We start from the raw sequence: 23,105 nt of genomic DNA, 5'->3' as shown, positions 1-23,105 counted from the left end.
GTTCTCACTACAAAAAATAAGTGTGTGATGTAATGGGTATGCTAACTAGCTTTATATAATCATTCCCCAATGTATACACATATCTAAACATCACATTATCCCCCACTATATATATATATATATATATATGTTTGCCAATTTAAAATAAAAACTTAAAACAATAAATAATCCCATACACAGCTACATATTCATATAAACTTGAGGGCACAGTGAAGGCACAGTTTTATTATTAATAACAATAGCAACAAAAAAGAAAAGACATTAGAAATCCCACAAAATATAAAAGGATGTACAGGAATATCTGATCAAAATATGAAGAAAACTAAAATGTAGCATAGAGATAGCCAAATAATGAAAGAAATACGTATGCTTAAAGAAGAGAATATAAATGCTCTCAATTAAGATAAAAGTAAAGGTACACCTGACAGAAGACTAGAAAAGAAAGTAAACAATAATACTAACCAAAGTTGAATAATAAATGAAAGACAAATATATTATTTTAAATTAAAGAGAATAAGAAAATCATGAATAAAAATTTAAAAGTGATATTTTCCACAGTATACAACATTTATATAACATAAACTCTTCCTCTGAAAATACTAATTGTGCGATAAATTACAACCACTTCACACCACTTTTAAAATCATGTCTCAAATTATAAGTAAATCCCAGGATAAAAACAAATAATCCAGGAGGTGAACCCAGGTGGGAGGCAAATTCAAAAGCTAAAACACATTTGAAAGGGCTCTTACTAGAAGTCTAAAGTTTTGGACATTATATACCAAGTCTGAGAAAAGAAACTACAGCTTGGTCTATTGCAAGGTAGAAGCTGAAAGTGAGCTATCAGCATAAATTGGTGACCGTAAAACAATGGAGCTAGGGAAAAAAGAATCCACTTGCTAGCACAGGGAATCATGAAGAAAATCTGCCTGTCATTACCATGGTTTGGAAATGAGGGAAAAATAATTAATAAGCCAGTTTGTGGAGTAACTGGCATTAATACATTATACATTCTATGAAATTTCTGTAGATGTCCTCTTAGTCTGGTTTCCTTTAACTTTTGTTATGTTTTGATTTTTGTTAATGGCAAATCACATGTTGACTCTAAAGTTAAAATGGAGGAGCAAAGGGTTACACTTATATAAGACATACTTGAAAAAGAAGAATGTAATAGGAAACTTTTCTGTAGAATAGCAAGATTAAAAAGTAAGGAAATTAGGATAATGCGGTGTTTTCTGAGAGGGAAAATTCATTCTTTGGCAATATAAGATTTTAGTGATAAAGAGAAAAAAATCACTATCACTTCTCTCCAATATTTGTACTTCACCTATGGAAAAGTTAACTCCTACTATGTACATTAAAGGTTTCAACTAAAAACAAATCCCACAATACAACAACTGTTCTTCCACACAGCACATCATTTATGTTACATGACATCCAACTAACATTCTCTCACAGAGGATTTTTTGGTAATAGGTTAAAGTTCCTCCAAACACTATACTGGCTATTAACTTTGCAGCTGCATTCCTAAACATATTCCCAATATTGTCACTTGAACCTGTTTCTGCTATAAGCAGAACTGTGATTAATACCTGTATACTTTTGTTTCCCCTTTTCCCACAAATGTGACACAATTAAGCAATTTCACAGTGAAACAAATGATTGATTTGCCAATTTCACAACACACACACACACACACACACACACACACACACACAATGTACTTGGCATAAAACACAAATATGTTGAAGGTTTGAAGTTTCTTAAAATTTCATGACAAACACAAGGGCAAAGAGATCACTAGTCTAACAAAATCCAATTCAGATTTTAAGCTGTAGTAATTATGAATTACTCCTCTCATTTTAAATGCTCCAAATTGACCTACTTTTGTAAATTGTGGATATAATACAAGATCAATAGAAGAAAAAAAACTGAATTTAACTAGGCATAAATAATAATAAATAGTTTAATTTAAATGTTAGCCAAGATGAACTGATAAAGCCCAGTCCCTGCAGCACTTAAATAATATTGAAGAATGTAGTAACTATAAAAAACTATTGAAAGTTTTGTAAAAATTTAGGTTTAATCTAAATTTTACAATAAGAAAAATTGTTTCACATCATGTTTTTTCTATGAAAATGTCAACCTTCCAAAAGATGACCTAACAGGCTGCAAAAGACTCTAGGTAACACTTTGAGAAACATTATTGTAGACCCACTATCTAGGTCTTCACAAGGCCACCTCTTGCTTTTACAGAATTTTTGTGCAAATTAGAAAAAGACTCTTGTTTCTCAAATAAAAGTACTGCAAACAACCTAAACAGTTTTACAGAGAGATGTGACTGTGTCCAAGAGAGCAGCGGCCTTGGCCACACACACTATTCTATTAAATTACTGAATTGTAGGCTCAGATACACTTATGGTAGCAATATTTTCAAAATATAATCTACCTGCTAAAATGCAAGCTCTCTAGAAACATATTAGCATCTTCTTAGAATCTCCTAAGGTTATCTATTAATGAGCAGTTCAAAATAAAATACCATTTCAATATACAGTCATGTGTTGCTTAATGATGGGGATATGTTCTGAGAAATGTGTAGTTAGGCGATTTCATATAATCACAGAGTGTACTTACACAAGCCCAGATGATGTTTATTTTTTAATTTATATATGTATTTTGATAAGAAAAAATAAATGTCCCAGCACCATTACTAAACATCAGTCATTTACCCTAACTGATCTGTTATGCCAATATCAAGAGCCATGTATCAGGTTTCTATATATGCTCCATTATAATTTTATGAGACCACCGTCATACACGCAGTCCATTGTTGACCAAAATGTTATGTGGCACATGACTGTGCTTTATTTTTAACTTAAATATGTATATATTTGTAAAAGGAAACAAAATTCAGGTTGAGGAAACAAGTGGCATTTAAAAAATCTATTCAATAATCTCTCAAGAACAGTAAGAAAAAAATAGCAAGCTAAAAGAAATATTAAATAGCTTTCAGGTTCCCTCAATTAGCATTAGATTCATGGCATGAAGGGAACCACACTATTTGTTTTAACAAATAATAACAATGCAAACTGCTAAAATATGTCTTATTTAATTGCTTCAAGGAAGTTAAGTGTTCTACCAAACAGACACACACACACACACCCTTCAGTAACGACTTCACAAAGGAATAAAACCTTATTTTTCACTGTTTCTCAAAGGAAGGTACAAAGCTAAAGGTAAATTAGAAGTTTATCTTCTTGTTAGCCAACATCACCAGGGAAAGTGGAAAGAGCAGAAAATCCTTTAATAAATCAGCATTTGTACTTTAAATAGTACACAGTCCCTATAATACATATAAACTGTTCATAAAGTTTTGACTTTAATGCTTTAGTAACACTTCATATTTAAACTGTTAACAAAGTAATTAGTTTAACACTTTTGTAATACCTCACATAGCTTGATATAAATCTGGAAAAGATAATAAATGATAAATTAAGTCCTCTATTTTGCAATCTTGAGCAATTCACCTAATTTACTCAGTATGATTAAGTGTAAATTGCCTTAGAGTTTTATTATAAGGGAGGGCTGGTAGTGATCTAAGCAAGGTTTTGAATCAAAGAAGCACACATGCATAAATTATACAATCCACAAAATAATTCCTCCATGAAAGTTGCTTTATCTCCTTTTTATCTACTAAAACACTGCTGTTTTTAAATAAATCAGTATTTGAGCAACACTGTGCCACTGGTATTAAAGTGAATCATTTACATTCAAGTAATACCTATGAAAGCAAATCACTGAATCAAGCTACATTATGTGCTGTCATCTTACTTCTTTTACAAGGAAACTTACTGTACAATACGAAAATAAGAGCACTCTCTTTATTTTTCTGGTATGAGCTTACATAATTTCCCCTTGGCCTTTTATTCTATTGTAAGAGCATGAGAGCACGGGAAATGAAAGATGAAAGCATACATGTCATGATATAACAAAATTATGATATATACAATAACACAGATTAGACAGATGGTACACACTGCATGCATTCATAAATGTTATTCTGGTGGAGCTTTACTTCTATGTTTTACACTATACCTAAGACTAGAGACAAAGTCTTTTAACTGAATGAATAAAAGACCATATCACAAGTTTTAAGAATGAAAAAACCGCACTAAATTTTATGATTCATTAAAACAATTCAAATTGTAAACTAATGGAGACAGAGATAATTCTCTAAATTCGTATGCTAATAATTTGCTTGAGGAAAAAGTCATGAAAGATGAAAAGCTAGTGCTAATCTCAAGCTTCATAAAATGTCATTCCTGCAAATGAGAAAGAGCAAAAAATAAATATAAAAGTGCAGTGATGGGGGAAAAGTGTCTTTTCTCCACCTCCATTCTCTAGATGAAAATGGATAGAAGTTGGAAAATAGTATGAGTAAGCTGAAGTAGGGAGGCTTGTTTCAACTACCCAAATCATTAAAGAGATAAGTAATGACCAGCCATGACCTGTATGAGTTCCATTTCTGAAAGTCAGTCAAGTACCTGGGAAGAGTCTCCCCTCACTTACCTAGACATATCATAATATTTTTTTTTTTTTTTGGCTCCTGAGATAAGGAAAACTCAGTGTCTGTCTGATCCACCAACTCCATTCATCGTAATAGATATAAGTCATCATTCAATTTGAAATACATTCAAAAAGCATGGTATCCTTCACAAATGAAGATTCTATCTTACATAGCCAAAAGATGGAAAAGTAGTTTTATAAATTGGAGAAAGACTAAAAAAGTTTATATAATAATTATAATTGTATTGTAATTATTATTCATTAATTTATCTGTCTTCACAAAATTTAATCCTTTGTCAGAAACAATGACATATATACCTTTGAATTTCCCATGTCATATTATCTGGCATATAGAAAATAAATGGTTTGCTGAATAAACAAACAAATGAGTGAACCAAAAAAAACAAAACTATGTATTTATGTTCTATACATTAAATGAAGAGGACATCCTTATGGTTTTAATATTATTTAAATATTCAAGTAAGTGAATATGAACATATCACAGGTCATGAGTTCACAACATGGAGTTCAAAGTGGGGGAAGCATGAACCATAGATACATGCATAAGTCTGTATACATGTATGTTGTGTATTTTTCTAGGATAGGTTCTATAACTGCTATCACATGTGTATGATTGCAAAAGGCTTTTTTGTTTTAAAATGCCAAATGTGCAATTTCAATTTAAAAAAATAAAAAATATATTAAATAATTAAAAATAAATTTTGGGCTGGATGTGGTGGCTCACACCTCTAATCCCAGCACTTTGGGAGGCTTAGGAAGGATTTCTTGAGGCCAGGAATTTGAGGTCAGCCTGAACAACAATGCAAGACCTCCAACTCTAAAAAAAAAAATATTTTAATTAGTTGGGTACAGTGGCACCTGCTGGTATTTCCAGCTACTAGGGAGGCTCATGTAGGAGGATTGCTTGAGCCCAAGAGTCGAGGCTGAGGTGAACTATGATCTCGCCAGTACACTCCAGCCTAGCTAACAGAGCAAGACCCTGTCTCTCCTAAAAATAAAATAAAATAAATTTCGATGATAAAAGGACATTTCAATATATGTTGATTCTGTAATACTTGAGGGATTCTTTCTCAGTTTTCTCATTAACCTTATCAAAATTGAATAGGAATGTTAGTATCTATAGCATTATATGTTCTTTTAACAACAGGACTGATAGGCTCTATGTAAGAATAAAAGCTTTACTCCAAGAGTGAATATAAAGCTTGGGAATAGTAGCATTTCCACCAGAATACGATTGCTACCAGAAATAAGATAACATGCTACAGGTCATATGTAATCTTTATTGTTAAAGATAAGAGGAACGTTTTCAAGAAAAATTCTTTATAAAGGAGTAAAGATGCCAAATTGCTACTATTTGCTTCTATCACACTGAATTTAACATTTATAAGATGAATTCTAATGAAAAATTCTAGCTAATGAAATACAACAGAATAAACGTTTCCATCTACCTAAATTTGAATTGCATAAAGGTAATTTTCCACCACATAACTAGTTATGTACATCTGGATGTTATTTAGATTGTGGCTCTGTATTTGTGAAATCATATTGCTTTAGGTAATATTTTAAAAAGCACAGCTGTGGACTGTTCCTGTACATCTATTCTTATACTTCTCTGTGGTAATACTAATGAAGGTGATCCTTTCTTGAACACAAATATCAGTGCTATTTGTCTAATATAACTGTAACTAAAGTTATCAGAGAGATAGTTTTTTATTGTCTGGCTAGTAGTCAAGATACCTTGCTATGTCTTAAGGTTTATTTAAAAGCTTCAATGACTAGGTTCAGAAAAAATCGAGATTCATTTTAATTTAGTAACTCAGAAGAAACAAACATATTATCTCTGTAATAACAGATGGCTTGTTACTAGCCATGAATTTTTTACTAAGGGATTGCAGTGATTGAAGTAAACATATCTGATAGAGATATAAGACACATATGCAAATATAATATATATTCTTGTTCCCCATGGCTTTCATTTTATATGCAAGATTTAATAACATTATCATGAGAAAATATGGTTTTTCTGTCTACTGATAATGTTGTCGTTTCAAAAGAGCTATCATTTTAGTCTATATTATTATATTTTAAGTTGTTTTCAAAAATAATGTATTTGCTGATCAATTTGTTAAAAAACTTTTTAAATTATATCTTCCATCAAGTTAGACAGACATATAGCAACAATGCAGCTTATTCCTAAGTTTGGGAGGCCAATTTAATTCAACCAGGTAAGACTTCAAACTGGAAGAGGGTCAACGTGATCACATCTTTACGACTAATTCTCAGAAGGGGCAGCACATGTAAGATTTTGAGGAAATCTTATGGGGAGAGGAAACTACTAAGGGAAAACTATGTGAGTATATGCTGAACAGTATGATGGGGTAGGGAAATGAAGACTTTGGGAATAAGCTGATATGAAAATATTTGAGAAATACGTGTTTAAACAAAAATTTCTCTACTTCACTTTAACACCTCTAAAACAATAGATATTAAAGAAAAACAAATTTTCCACAAAACATTCTTTTGCAGTCTTCTGGCTTAATATGAGGTCTATTTAAAACTTATCTTGTATTTAATAATCTTCACAATTTTTATATACAAATAGACTAATTTTTTAATGTTATACATTAATAAAATATGCTGACCACAAGAAAAAGATTTTCTCCCATCCGCCTGACCAAACAATAGATTCCTAGTTCATTCCTCAACAGTAAAATTTGTATATATGTTATCTTTATAAAAAAAAAATAGTTTTGTAATATGAATTCAATGAGAATATTGTTGTGTTTGCAACACGATCACAACTCCTGGCATGCAGCAGATAAAGTCTACATTTCAACAACAATATCCATGTTTCACATTTTGAACATCTCTGAAATAGGGCTATATCTTAAAATTGATAATTAAGCAAATTTAGCAGCATTTTTCCCTTCTTTATGATATACAAAATGATAAAGGCTTTTACAAATAATGGTGTTTTAGAATAGATGAAAATACAATAATCAATGTTAAATTTAGTAGAGCTAAATTAAACACAGGTCATGTGTTTCTGTTCACTTTATTATCTCACAATAAACTGAAATTCATGTCTGTTTACATGTTTGTTAAAACCTTACATTATCATATAGCAATAGGTTATACATTTTTACTTTACTTTTAAAACTACCCAAATATATATATATCTCTGTATCACTGCATATATATGTATATATTTATATAAAATCATGGCCAGGGCCAATGCCAGGAAACTTTTTGCCTATGTTTTATTCTAGAACATTCAGTTTCAGGTCATACTCAAGTTTTTAATCCATGTTGAGTTGATTTTTTGTGTATGATCTAAGATAAGGATCCAATTTCATTTTTTGCATGTGGATATAGTTTTTCCCAACTCCATTTGTTGCAGAGACTATGCTTTCCCCATAATATACTCTTGTACCCTTGTCAAAAATCAGTTGACCATAATAAATGTGTGGGCTTATTTCTAGGCTCTCTATTCAAATTCCATTAATCAGTGTGTCTGGCTTTGAAACTGTCTTAATATTGTTACTTTTTAACATATTTTGAAATCAGAAACAGAGAGGCCTCTAGGTTTCATCTTTCTCAGGATTCTTCTGGCTATTCAGAGTTCTGTATACTTCTATATGAATTTTAAGATTGATTTTTCTTTTTCTATAAAAAATCCTACTTGGATTTTGATAGGGAATACATTCAATCTCAGATGACTCTGAGTAACATGGCCATTTTAACAAAAAACGCATAACTCCTGTAACTGTACTTCACTTAATTATACTTTGTAGATGCTGCAATTTTACAAAATAAAGGCTTGTGACAACTCTGCACTGAGCAAGTCTATTGTCACCATTTTTGCAACAGTATGTGCGTCTGTGTTACATTTTGGTAACACTCACAATACTTCAAACTTTTCCATTTTCATTGTATCCGATATGGGGGTCTGTGATCACTGATCTTTGGCATTACTATTGTAATTGCTGTGGGGCACCACAAATCACACCCCTATAAGACGGTGTAATTAACCAATAAAAATGTGTATTCTAACTGCCCCATCAACCAGTCATTCCCTTCTCTCCCTCTCCTGAGGCCTCTTTATTTTGACACACAAAAATACTGAAATTAGATGACTTGATAACCCTATAATGGCCTGTAAGTTTTCAAGTGACAGTCACATTATTTGTAGTCAAAAACTACTTAGTAAACTAGGCACATCAAAAGCTAAGCTACACTGAAAGCTAGGACTCTTGTGCCCAAACAGCCAAGTTGTGAATACAAAGAAAAAGTTCCTGAAGGAAATTAAATGTGCCACTTTAGTGAACACAGGAATGAGAAGAAAGTCAAAGAGCCTTATGGCTGATACAGATAAAATTTTAGTAGTCTACATAGTTTCTTAAGAAGGAATCTACTCTTGGTAAAGATGTTACGAATATTTTTGAAATGACAACAAAGGATTTAGAATATTCCATAAACTTAGTTGATACAGCAGCAGCAGGGTTGAAGAAGACTGACTGAAATTTTGAAAGAAGTTCTACTATGAATAAAATGCTATCAAACAGCATCTCATGTTACAAAGAAATCTTTTGTAAAAGGAAGAGTCAAGTGATATGGCACACTTCAGTACCCTCTTATTTTAATAAACTGTCACAGCTACACCAGTCTTCAGAAAACACCACCTTGACCAATCAATCATGTCCACCAGCAGGGGACTCAACAGGAAGGAAGGTTGGGAAGGGGGTGTGGGATAAAAGACTACATATTCGGTACGGCGTACACTACTTGGCTGACGGGTACACTGAAATCTCTGAAATCACCACTAAGGAACTTATCCATGTAACCAAAAAACCACCTGTACCACAAAAACTTGTAAAATAAAAAAGACATAATAAATAGCACACTTTATAGTCTATAGTAAACACAGCTTTTAAACATTACTTTTAAATGCACTGGGAAACCAAAAAATATTTGTGACTTTTATTGTGGTACTCGCTTTGTTACCTATAATCAATATCTGTAACCAGTCAATATCTCCAGGCTTGCCTGTTTTAAGTCTTCCAATCCATAAGCACAGAATATCACTCCATCTAATTTGTCTTTTTAATTTTTTCAGCAATGTTTTTTATTTCTCAATGCACAAGTGTTTCACCTCCTTGGTTAAGTTCATTTCTAAGAATTTTATAGTTTTTGATGCTATTATAAATGTGACGGATTTCTTCATATCATTTTCAAACTGTTCACTGTTAGTGTGCAGATAAGCAACTCATTTGTGTATGTTAATTTTCTTTATTAAATTTATTTATTAGTTCTAATAGTTTTTTTTTGTTAAGTATTTACATTTTTTACAGGGACATGTCTCTTCAGAGAAAATCTTAGTTCTTCCTTTCTGATTAATGTAATCTCTGTCTGTCTGTCTATCTATCTATCCATCCATCCATCTTTCTTTCTTGCTTAACTGCTCTGCTACGACTTGCAATACTAAATTGAATAGAAGTGGCAAAACTTGGCATCTTTGCCTTATTCCTGTTGTTAGAGGGAAGCTTTCACCTTTCTACTGCTGACTACTCTTAGCTGTGAGTATTTCATATATGACTTTTATTAAGCTGAGATAATTTCCTTCTTTTTATAGGTTGCCTTTTTTTAATCATAAAAGGGTATTTAATTTTATCAAGTACTTTTTTTGGATCAACTTAAATAATCTGTGATTTTTCTCATTACAAGCATTTAAAAAATAATTTCAACTTTTATTTTACATTGAGGGAGTACATAGATCAGTTTTGTTACATGAGTATACTGTGTGATCCTGAGGTATGGGGTACAGATGATCCTATTGCCCATATAGTGAGCATAGTATGCAACAGACAGTTTTTAGCACATGCCAACTTCCCTTCCTGTCTGCTCTAATAGTCCCATGTCTATTATTTCCATCTTTATGTCTACAAGTACTCAATGTTTAGCTCCTACTTGTAAGTGAAAGCATGAGGTATTTGGTTTTCTGTTTCTGTGTTAATTCACCTAGGATAATGGCTTCCATATGCACCCCTGCTGCTGCAAAGGACATGATTTTGTTACTTTTTATGACTGCATAGTGTTCAATGGCGTAGATGTACATCACATTCTTTAACCCACCATTGATGGCACCTGGGTTGATTCCATGTCTTTGCTACTGTGAATAGTGCTGTGATGAAATATAAATGTGTCTTTTTGGTAGAATAATTTATTTTCCTTTAAGTATATACCTAGTAATGAGATTACTGGGTTGAATGGTAGCTGTTCTAAGTTGAGATTTCCACCAACAGTGTATGCAAGCATTTCTCTTGCTCCACAGCTTACCAGCATCTGTTATTTTTTGACTTTTTAATTATATCCATTCTGACTGGTATGAGATGGTGTCTCATTGTGGTTTTCATTTGAATTTCTTTGGTGATTAGTGAGGATAAACATTTTTTCATATGTTTGTCTTCTTTTGAGAAGTGTCTGTTCGTGTCTTTTGCCCACTTTTTAATTGGGTTATTTGGCGTTTGCTTGTTAACTCCCTTATAGATTGTGGATAGTAGATGTTTGTCAGATTCAGTTTCTAAATATTTTCTTGCTTTCTGTAGGCTGTACAGTTACTCTGTTGATAGTATCTTTTGCAGGCAGCTCATTAGTTTAGTTTGTTCTCATTTGTCAATTTTTATTTTTGTTACAATTCCTTTTGGGAACTTAGCCAAAAAGTATTTGCTAAGGCCAATGCTGAGAAGGGTATTTCCTATGTGTTTCTTCAAGGATTTTTACAGTTTCAGGTCTTATATTTAAATCCTTAATCCATTTTGAGTTAATGTTTGTATATGATAAAAGGTAAGGCTCCAGTTTCATTCTTCTGTACATGGCTAGTCAGTTGTCCCAGCACACTTTATTGAATAGGGAGTCCTTTCCCCACTGCTTTTGTTAACTTTATTGAAGATCTCATGGTTGTTGCATTAGACGATGCAAACATCTCCCACCATGCCCCATCTCCAGCATTGGGGATTACAATTCAACATGAGATTTGGTCAGGGACAAATACCAAAACTGTATCAGTTATAGGTGTATAGCTATCCTTCTGAGTTTTCTATTCTGTTCCATCTCTCTATGTATCTGTTTTTGTATCACTAATACCAGGCTGTTTTGGTTGCTATAGTTTTCCAGTATAGTTTGAAGTCAGCTAATGTGATGCCTCCAGCTTTGTTCTTGTTGCTCCAGATTGCTTTGGTCATTTGGGCTCTTTTTTGATTCCATATGAATTTTAGAATTCTTTTTTCTAATTGTGTGAAGAATCACATTGGTAGTTTGATAGGAATAGTGTTCAATCTGTAAATTGCTTTGGGCAGTATTTTAACAACATTGACTTCATTTCAACCCTGAATCTGACAATTATGTGCCTTGGGGTTGCTCTTCTTCAGGAATATCTTTGTGGTGTTCTCTGTATTTCCTGGACTTGAATGGTGGACTGGCTTGCTAGGTTGGGGAAGTTCTCCTGGATAATTATCCAGAAGAGAACTTTCCAGCTTGGATTCATTCTCTCCATCACATTCAGGTACACCTATTAAACGTAGATTAGGTCTTTTCACATAAGCCCATATTTCTTGGAGGCTTTGTTCATTTCTTTTTACTCTTTTTTCTCTATTCTTGCTTTCTCATTTTATTTCATTGAGTTGATCTTCAATCTCTGATATCTTTTCTTCCGCTTGGTGGATTTGGCTATTGAAACTCATGTATGCTTCGCAAAGTTCTCATGCTGTGTTTTTCAGCTCCATCAAGTCGTTTATATTCTTCTCTAAGCTGTTTATTCTAGTTAGCACCTCATCTAACATTTTTTCTAGGTTCTTAGTTTCTTTGCTTTGGGTTAGAACAGGTTCTTTCAGCTCTGAGAAGTTTCTTATTACCCACCTTCTGAAGCCCGTTTCTGTCAATTCATCAGATTCATTCTCTATCCATCTTTGATCCCTAGCTGATGAGGAGTTGTGATCCTTTGGAGGAGAAGAGGTGTTCTGGTTTTTGGTGTTTTCATCCTTTTTGCACTGGTTTCTTCCCATCTTAGTGGCTTTATCTACCTGTGGTGTTTGTAGCTGGTGACTTTCAGTGGGGTCTCTAAGTGGATGTCCTTTTTGTTGACGATGAAGTTATCTCTTTCTGTTTCTTAGTATTTCTTCTAACAGTCAGGCCCCTCTGCTGCAGGACTGCTGGAGGTACACTCCCAACCCTGCTTGCCTGGGGATCACCCGCAGACACTGCAGAACAGTAAGGGTTGCTGCTGTTTTCCTCTTCGTCCCAGAAGGGTGACTGCCAGATGTTGGTCTGAGCTCTTCTTTATGAGGTGTCTCTTTTGGTAAACAGGGATTGGGGAGCTGCTTGAGGAGACAGTCTGTCCCTTATAGGAGCTCAAGTCCTTTGCTGGGAGCTCCGTTGTTGCATGCAGAGCTGCTGGGCAATTACTTTTAAGTCTGCTGCACTCATAACTGCCTCTTTTCCCAGATGCTCTGTCCTAGGAAGGTCAGCTTTATTTATAAGTTCCTGGCATGCTGCTGCCTTTTTTCACAGATGCCCTGCCCCGCAGGGAGTAGTCTAGTCACAGTCTGCCAGTAGAGGCGTTGCTCAGCTGCTGCAGGCTCTGGCCAGCTGCTGTGTGAACTGCCTCGATAGTGACAGACTGCCTCATTAGTGGTGACTGCCCTTCCCTCCACTGAGCTGGACCGTCCTGGGTCCAGCTGCACAACTCTCAATCCAGAGTGTTTCAGATTGCTTGTTTTGTGGGGGTGGTACTCGCTGAGCCAGATCACCTGGCTCCGTCTCTGCCTGCTCCCTTTCAGTTGAATGGGCAGCTCTGTCTCCCAGGCGTCAGTTGAAATGGCTGCCCAGATTTGTGTTTTTGTGTGCCAACCCAGCACTAGCTGAAACTGCCGTACTTATAACTCATGGTGCTTTTTGGTCTAGGAATCTCCTGGTCTGTGGGCAGTGAAAATTTGTTTGGAAATGTGTTGGGCACTCACCCTCTGCATTGTTCTTGCTGGGAACTGTACTCTGGAACTGTTTCTATTTGGCCATCTTGGATTTCTCTTCATCTCAAGGTATTTTCTAATTTCCTTTTTGACCCCCTCTTTCACTGACTATTCAAGAGTGTATTGTTTAATATCCACACAATTCTAAAGTTTACAATTTTCCTCCTGCTATTGATTTCTAGTTTCATTTTACTGAAGTCAGAAAAGATACTTGCCATGATTTTAATCTGAAACTCACTGACTTGTTTTGTAACCTAATGAGTTACCTACACTGGAGAGCATTCTATGTGCACTCGAGAAAAATGTATACCCCGGTCTAGCTGGGTAGAATATTCTGTTTGTGTCCGTCAGGTCCATTTGGTCTATAGTGTTGTTCAGGTTTTCTGTTTCCTTATTGATCTCTGTCTGGATGTTCTCCCCATTATTGAAAGTGGTGAAATGAAACCTCCTACTATAATTGTGTTGCTATTTCTCCCTTCATTTCTGAAATGTTGGCTTCATGGATTACGTGCTTTGACGTTAGCAGCATATGTAACTCTTATATTTTCTTGGTAAATTAACCCTGTTAACATTATATAATGTCCAAAAACTGTCTCTTGTGACATGTTTTTGTTTTTTTTTTCCTGAGATCAAGCTGAAACTTGGTGGAGTGCAATGGCCCAATCTCGGCTCACTGCAACCTCCACCTCCCAGGTTCAAGTTATTTTCTTGCCTCGGCCTCCCGAGTAGCTGCGATTACAGGCATATGACACCACGCCCAGCTAATTTTTTGTATTTAGTAGAGACAGTGTTTCATTATTTTGGCCAGGCTGGTCTTGAACTCCAGATCTTGTGATTCACCCACCTTGGTCTTCCAAAGTGCTGGGGTTCCTGGCGTGAGCCACTGCGCCTGGGCTGTTGTTACAGTTTCTGACTTAAAGTCTCTTTTGTTTCATATAAGTATGGCTACCCCTTCTCTTTTGGTTACCATTGCAAGAAATATTTTTTTCCATTTCATTTTCCATTTTAATTTAGCCTATGTGTGTCCTTAAATCTAAAGTGAATTTTTGTAGACAGCATACAGTTGTATCTTGTTTTTTTAATGCACTCATTTACTCTATGATTTTTCGTTGGGGAATTTAATTCATTTATAATGATAATAATTATTGATTAGGAAGGTCTTACGATTGCCATTTAATTCATGGTTTTCTGTCTGTCTTGTGGCTCTCAATTCCCTATCTTCCTCTCTTGCTATCTTCCTTTGTGTTTGATTTTTTTGTAATGACATGCTTTGATTCCCTTCTCATTTTCTTTTGTGTATCTTTTACAGGTATTTTCTTTGTGGTTACTATGAGGTTGACATAAAGTACCTTAAATTTATAGCAATCTATTTTAACCTGAAAACTTTAATTGCATCCAAAACTCTGCACTTTTACTTCTACCCCACCACACTTTATGCTATTCTTGCCATAATTTACAACTTTTTATAGTATATATCCATTAACACATTTCTGTAGTTACAGCTCCTTTTATATATTTGTCTTTCAACTTCTATACCAGAATTGAAAGTGATTTATGTATCAATGTTACAGAATTGCAGTATTCTGCATTTGTTTATATATTTACTTTTACCAGTGAATTTTATAGTTTCATATGCTTTCATGTTGTTGGTTGACATCCTTTGCTTCATTCTTTGTCCTTACTGTTTTTAACTAGACTCTAGAATCTAAAGATCATATTTATTTTATAAATTAAACTAGCCAAAGAATATGCATCAGCGTTGTTTGGCGATTATAGGTGAGAACTGAGCTTGTATTCTAGGACTTAGGGTACTGAAGGAACTGTGTTCATAAATCAGTAATTCATTTCTACTCCATAAAAACTCCACCAGTTTTAATACCTACCAGTTCCTTTGCTTAGATATGGGGGCTTAAAGAACTTCACAACACCGTAGACATTGACAACTGTACCACCCTTAAGTTGATTCAGGGGTGTATATATATAATTTGTTGTTGGAACCTAAAAAAAGAGAAGACAGTGAATACATTTATATTAAGTATTTACATTGTAGATCATGTTATAATCATATTTGTAGCAAATCCATATATCTGTATTTTATCCTCTTAAGTGTCTAAAAGAAGCTGTAACCTGAAAAAAGGCAATGCACACAGCTCAGCTTACAAAGGTTACTATATAAACCTAGTTTTCCTTAGAACTTTGTTTATAAATGGTACAATTTGCACACTTGCTCATAAAAGCATAACTAACCTATCATCTAAATAAAACATTATACTTCTTCAATAAAAAAGTAGCCAGCAGTATACACACATAGTCCCTGACTAATGATGGTTTGACTTAAAATTTTATGACTTTAGAATGTGTCTATTAGGCTATTTAATACATTTTTTTCTTACAAAATTTTTGACTTATGATGAGTTTATTGGATGTAACCTCATTGTAAATCAAGGATCATCTGTAGTGAAATACCAGCAATACATGTCAAAACTGAAGCAATGACAGAAAACAAAAAATACTCCTTTTAAAATATGTGCATCTTCAATGTAAAAGGTCTAGGAAAAGAGTTTTATTAAAGGCAAATGACTAGGCATAATGAATTATTTTTAGAAGCCCTGAAAAGCAACTGGAATACTATACTAGTCTTAACAATAAAATTACATCTCTTGTATGTTTAGGAAATTTTTTTTTAAGGACACCCTTAAGAAATTGTTTAGTAATTAAAACATCCTAGCTATCTTTAATAGTCCATCCCAGCTTATTTGGCCAAGGAATTCTACCTGGGGGAAAAGAAATCCAATTGTTAACAGACAGCAAATTCTAAAAAATGCAATTTAAGAGATTTGTTTCTATTTTTTAACTAATATTACTTTGAAACTTGTGGTACAATTTATTCTCCTTACCCCCATGCTATTATAGAGATTTTCCTTAGGCCTAAATTCTGACTTATAACTCAAGCCAGGTTTTGAGTTATAAATGGTATGAAAAGATTTAAAATGCTAATAATGAAACCATACCCCAAAGAATTAAAATTAACAATGTCTAAATTCTGGGGCTTACATTATAGCAGATAAGAAAACTTATTGAAAAGTTGACATCAGCAACTAACAAAAATTCTTGAGTTTGCAGAATATCAGTTAAGAAAAGAAACAACTTGCTGAGACGCTGACCCTGACATCACATTCATCGTACTAACTCCATCTAAATTTGCAGGTGCAACGTATGCATTAATATGAAGAAATAACTGTGCATGCCCATGGACTTTCCAAATCTCCCCTTTCGTTCTACTAATGACTTACTAATCCCAGTATCTACTCTCTAAAGCTTTTCTAATAAAATTACTGCCTTAAAGATAGCACAGGGAGACATATTTGTTGTGCTCAGTTCGTGTCTCCATTGGTGCCGACATTCAGCTTTGCTTTTCTCAAAAATCCGGTTTCATTATATTGGCTTCTAGCACATCAGGCAGCGAGCTTCTTTTGTTTTATAATAATAAGAGAGCCAAATGATTATTTTTTGAAGTAACTGTAAATAAGTTGGGAAAGAAAAGAGAGAGTGGTTCACAAGGATATGTTTGCATATTAACAGTGATGCTAAATAAACCCTTAAAAGGCTTTAGGTAGGTGGCCCCAATATCAACTGGAAATAAGGACACCGGTCACTCCAGTTAAAATCTTAAAACTCAAATAAAAACTTTTTTTCCAAGGATGCTTATTTCTCAGGTTAAACAAAAGAGTAGAATTTGCTAATCTAATCAAACTTCAATATAAAAGAAAGCTGTAGCTCATCAATGATTAAAAAAAGAGTAACAGAATAATGGAGTGGAAAGAGGAATAATGGAACACAAGCATACTGAACAGCAGACAGAAAACATGTGCTTAGCTTACACACAATATTCTATCTTAACAAGTATCTCCCTTTATGAAGAGATGAATGGGAAAGGCCAGAAAAACTCAATGACACTAACCATTATAATCAACCAAGTGACTGCCACTTGTCAATTCATTACCAATAAACAACTTCTTGTTTGGCTTTCCAGCTAAATCAGCAAGTATTTATGTGTACAACAGCTAAGTTATATTCCTCATTATAAATTCATAAACTGACATTTTTGCTTCTTAATCATTCTCTAATGAGTTTGGTTAATATTCTTACGTTTGGTTAATACACCCTTGAGTAGGCTAACACTTGAACATGGTAATTAAATTTACATGATTTCCAGTCAGCCCTATCTTAGTGACCAATTTGCCTCCCTTGCTGATACAATAAAGTACGGCATTCCATAAAAGGACTGTAGAGGGACATCCAAATCAGTACGAACAAATATTTGTTAGTGGGGGAAATAGGCGAGTTAGCTAAGGAGAACGGTAAGCAAAAGCTTTCTGAAGGTGGCAACAAATCTAAATTTTGAAGGACAAGTAACAAGGAGAGGTGATAGCACATACTAGCATTATGTAATCAGGGATCTGAAAATAGTTTCACGTGGCAGATGCAAAAGGCGCATGTTTAATATCTAAGGCAATAGGCATATATTATTTATGGCATTCTAACAACTCTTAGGCTAATAAAATTAGTACTTACAAAAACACTTGTTGAGGTTTTTTCATTGCTCACTAAATAATCTAGAACAGCACTATCCAAGAGAATCCTCTGTGATAATGAAAATATTCTATACCAATATTGTGGCTATCCAGAAATTTAAGTATGACTACTGCAAATCATGAACTGAATTTTTAATAGCTCTACACAGCAAGTTGCTTAGTATTGCACAACACAGGCACTTGCCCTAAAAAAGTAAAATATATTCATGAGAAAACCATGGGCTCATGATATACTAAAGATAACTTGATAGCATTATCACCAAGTATATCATAGATCCATTTTTCCATATTTCACACAGACATGAACAATGTTTTTCTTGATAGCTTAAGGGGCAGCCCATTATGGAATCAGTCAACAAAATGTGAGCACTGGGCTAAATGAGATACAATTTACTGCATATGCAGAAAGTTAACTGGTGGACAAAAATCAAGCACAGTAAAAAAAGTCAAGACAATAAAAGCCTGAAGAGAGAAAGATACCTAGTAGCATAATTCAATTCATTCATTCCTTTATTTCTGTCCTTCTTTCATTCATTCATTGATGGGCCATGTACTATATAGGGCACTAAAAATAAAAGTGTAAACAAAACACAAATAGCCCCTGAACCAATGGAAGAATAAACCATAAAAGTGGAGAGATGTCTTAGAGTTGTATTAGAAAGTTTCTTTGAAAAGATATTTAAAGAAAAGGACTAATTAAATGAAGTACAGAAATTGGGACTGAGATAAGCAACAGTGTTCCAAGCAGAGAAAACATACTCAGTATGTATGAAAATCCAGGAGGTTTGCATTGGAGTGTATGGGTCAAAGACAATAACAAGATTAGGCTGAATAAAAACACAGGGGATAGTTTATGTTGGGCCTTCAGATCACATAAGTGGGCCAGTAAAGCTTTTAAATCCAAAAGACAGTACAAGATCAAATAATTATTCTAAGTCACTTGAAAAGAGTAAACTTTCTACCACTGAAAAACAAAATACTCTACTTTAGAAATTTTGAGAACCATCCTGGTTCTCACACAAACTACACATATAATAAATTCTTGAAAAAGTATACTTTTTCAGGAAAACAATAAGAAACTCAAAAACAGTAACTGACTGTTTTCTTGATATCAACTCCAAGATCCACGCTTAGTTTAAAAATGTGGAAATGTGCCAAATGAGCATCTTTTGATGAGTCAGGAAAATAAAGGAAAATAACGTCAAATAGATCCATACCTGATTTATTTATAATACATGGGCTTTGTGAAAAAACATTTTTGCAAAGTTTAGAGGCTTTTTCATTTATTCCTGCCTTATTTACAGGTTCACAGATATATCAAATATTTGACTATAACAATGGTGAAATACTAATACCAGAGTTAACTCACGGTTTTTAAATGGTATGTCAGTTCTTTTATTAGTAACAGTCCCCCCAAAAATATTAATTATACTAATACTCAGAATTTAAAATCTGTGTTTTATAGTCATTGTCAACTAGAAAGAGTTCCTGAATTCTATTTGAAACTAAAAGTTCTAAAACGTAAGTAGAACATAAACATTATATTAAACTACACCAACATATTATTAATACCTTCTTTCCAGTTTCACTCAGCTACAAGTAGCCTATCTGTAAAAATAAGAATCTTCCTATTGCTATGAGGAAGTTATAGGTATACCTATGCCATAAATAGAGGGAAAAGATGGTTAAAAAAATGTATCATTAGAAAACTACTTAAAATTATATAATTTGTTCAATTATATAATTCATCACATAATAGTCTGGTTAAATAGAAGCTAATGAAACAAATGAATTTGCCTATGATTTAAAATAAAAATTTAAGGACTGTCATATAGTAAAAACTTGTTTTATTTTTCTTATGTATGTATAGCTTACACAATCAGCAGATATTTCAGACAATAAAATATTTAGATACTGATTACTAAGCAAAACACATAACTCCAACATAACATTATCAGCTATAAAAAAAGATTATGTTTTTCCAGTGTATTGATACTATGTCAAATTACAAAGCGGACTAAATATGCGAACACTTGTATCTATGTATGTGTGTATATATGGTTGTAAGTGGTAATATTCTAAATTAAACTGAGTATCCTCTTACCAAAGACATTGATTCTGTAGAAAGATCTCTTACAGGATTTAACATAAACCTGAAGGGAAAAAAAAAGAAATAACTTATTTGTATACAAATCACCTCCAATGTGACTACAGGCTTTTTAGTTGTAATAAAAGAACACACTTCACTGTAAAATATTTAAATTCACTAGGATGGCATAAAGTTATGGCTTACAAATTAAGAGTGAAATCTGCAAAGTTGTCTAAGCTATAGAAACTAAAAAAAAAAAAAAAGCGAACCTGTAAGGTTAAATGAAAATGTACTTGTGCTTCAGTGATCACTCTAACTGCAAATTTTACCCATCTCCAACCTAATTCATTAATTTTAATCTCAAACAGAGCCACCGCCAGCCCTTATAGTACCTTTGTGCATACTAGAAAAAAAGAGGCAGATGTTGGCCTGCAGGCACTTGGCTTAGCCCAATTCTACCTAATAGCCTTGACTAAAAAGGCAGTTTTCAAATGTGTGTGTGTGTGTGTGTGTGGAAGGTGGGGTGTTAAAAGAGAAAAGGAGAGGAAGATTATCTTCATAATGAATAAAATAGGAGCAAATCAGTTTCACCTAAAGAGGGGTACTTGATTATCTAAAGTGAAATCAAGTAGAGCAAAGCATCTGATGGTAATTACAAGGAACAGTACCCAGTCTAGAATGTCTGTGCAGTTTTGTTTCATTAATAAGTATTTATTAAATATAAAGGAATTCTCTTTTCTAACTAGTCATTCTAAACATAAAACTAAGAAAAAAACTTCTATTTTTTTAAACTTAAAATATTCAAATAAATAATTCAGTCAGGCCAAATAGTTTATCTGCAGATTTAGAGAAATACTTTCAATCCCTTCACTTTAGCTCATTAAATCTGCAATATAATTAGAGAAAAAAAGCTGCACACTTACATAAACAGTTGATTTGAGGTCTTCAAATGCTTTCAAAAATATACAAGGTTTACAATCTCTGCTTGTACATGAAGCAGCTGACAAAACAATAGATCTAGCCACCACAATGGTGTCCTACATAGGAAAAAAAGCTAATTAAAAAAAAGAAATGAATTTGCTTATGTTTTAAAACAAAAATTTAAGGATCGTCATATAGGAAAAACATATTTTATTTCTCTTGTGTATGTAAAGCATTTTAATCACAAAAATATCTATAATTTGGAATGTCATATAAATTCTTATTTATATTATTAAATTCAAAACAAAAATTACTTCCATAGAGAATTGGTTAATCTAAAATTGTTTAATACTTACTGATAACATGATTTAGACTACCACTTCCTCTAAAACAGTCTTCAACATCTACAGCTACAATATAGCCATAGATGACTATCATGTCCCACTTCATGGACCAGGAAAACGTTAAATCACTAAAAAAAGTTTTATGCAGTGAAACTTAGGAGATCCAATAGTATTAAGGATGAAATTTAAATTAAACTAAATCTCAAAGTTGAGAAACTACATTGAGAAAGGCATGACAGTGCAAAAACTCTGCATATTACAAAATGACTAAATGTGCATATAAATACAAGGCATGGATATAATAAGAAATTTCCATTTATAAATTAATAAGAACAAAGATATTTTCCTTCTACTTCAGTTTGTAATAGTGGTAAGAAGCCATTCTCCACTCATCCCTTCCTGTCTCATTCTTTAAATTTCCTTTTTCTTATTTTCAAAATACTAAAACACATATACTCAAATAACTTTGCCTTGCTGCATATATATTTTTTATTGTCTTACTCCCTTAATTTTAAGACCAAAATCATAAGATACACGAAAACATCTGGGCTTTCGGTCATCTCCCTTTAATAATTTTAAACTCTATCAAATGGAAGTCTTCTGCATTACTGCATTTTGCTTTGCACATACAAGGCCCTGGTGTCAATTCTCAGAAACCCCCATTCAAATTTAAAAACTGGGCTGAGAGCACACTGAAGATAGCGGTCATGTCTAATTCTATTCAGTATTTACAAGACTTGGCACAAAGCAGCGCCCTAGAAACAAATTGTCTATGAACCAAAGGAAAGACCTTATGTTGCCTTTTCTAAAAATCTCTTGCCCTAACCAGGTATTGTAGCTCTGCAAATTCCTGTATTTTTTTTCTTCACATGAGATTGTAAACATAACTGTGTGTATGCTGGTAATGGCAAATTACAACCCTTCATAGTTAAGTGGGAGAAAATTTTCCTTCTCACTAAATTTTTTATATCTCTCTAAAATGTTTTAAACAGTTAAAAAAATAAACATGCTTCTGGAATAAAAGTAACAACTGAGTAACTTTTTTTCAGTTCTGCAAACTGAAAAATACACTCTACTTTCAAGTGACCTTAGACCAATACATTCTGATTTAAATTAAAAATTAAGATTTTAGTCAAAGATTTCAAGTTGTTTATCAAATACACACAGGAAGATAAACAGAAGTAGGGAAGCCACCAGCTTATCAGTTCTAAATTATCTAAGCAGAAAAAAAAACCTACCTCTTGTTATTCTCTGTTCCACTTAAAAATGTTTTCAAAAGTAAATATTATATGGAAACAAACAGACCAAATGCAAATGTTGGAGTACAGATGACCATTTTTTTTTTCTGTTTTCCTGTATAATCTAAACTTTTTAAAAAGACCGAGTGTGTATGTATTTATTTTATCATGAAGAAAAGTTTTGAAAAGAATAAATGACTAACAGCTGGACATCAGCATCCATAAGAAAAATTTTTCTGAAGTTAATAGTAGCTACACACAATTCAGTAAAAAGTTACAACTCTTCCTCTGGCATATATTCAGCAGCA

General features: G+C 33.3%; 1 protein-coding gene across 7 annotated transcripts in view; it reads right to left on the bottom strand.

Annotated features, from left to right (window-relative positions):
- The window catches only part of POT1 (protection of telomeres 1), a 102,131-nt gene that overhangs the window by 48,477 nt on the left and 30,549 nt on the right, over positions 1-23,105 (bottom strand). For 6 of the 7 annotated variants that reach the window (XM_032276091.1, XM_032276092.1, XM_032276094.1 and 3 more), the window contains 3 exons: positions 21,218-21,331; positions 20,310-20,358; positions 15,494-15,608 (listed from right to left, as the gene is read on the bottom strand). In XM_032276091.1, coding sequence (XP_032131982.1) covers positions 15,494-15,608; positions 20,310-20,358; positions 21,218-21,219 — 166 coding nt within the window. In that variant the 5' untranslated portion in view covers positions 21,220-21,331. The remainder of the gene's footprint in view (positions 1-15,493; positions 15,609-20,309; positions 20,359-21,217; positions 21,332-23,105) is intronic. The other variant, XM_032276098.1, reaches the window with a different exon arrangement.

The sequence above is a fragment of the Sapajus apella genome, unplaced genomic scaffold (assembly GCF_009761245.1).
Source record: "Sapajus apella isolate SASKATOON/1434 unplaced genomic scaffold, GSC_monkey_1.0 scaffold7, whole genome shotgun sequence".
NCBI classification, from domain to species: domain Eukaryota; kingdom Metazoa; phylum Chordata; class Mammalia; order Primates; family Cebidae; genus Sapajus; species Sapajus apella.
This window is presented reverse-complemented; position numbering and strand designations above follow the sequence as displayed.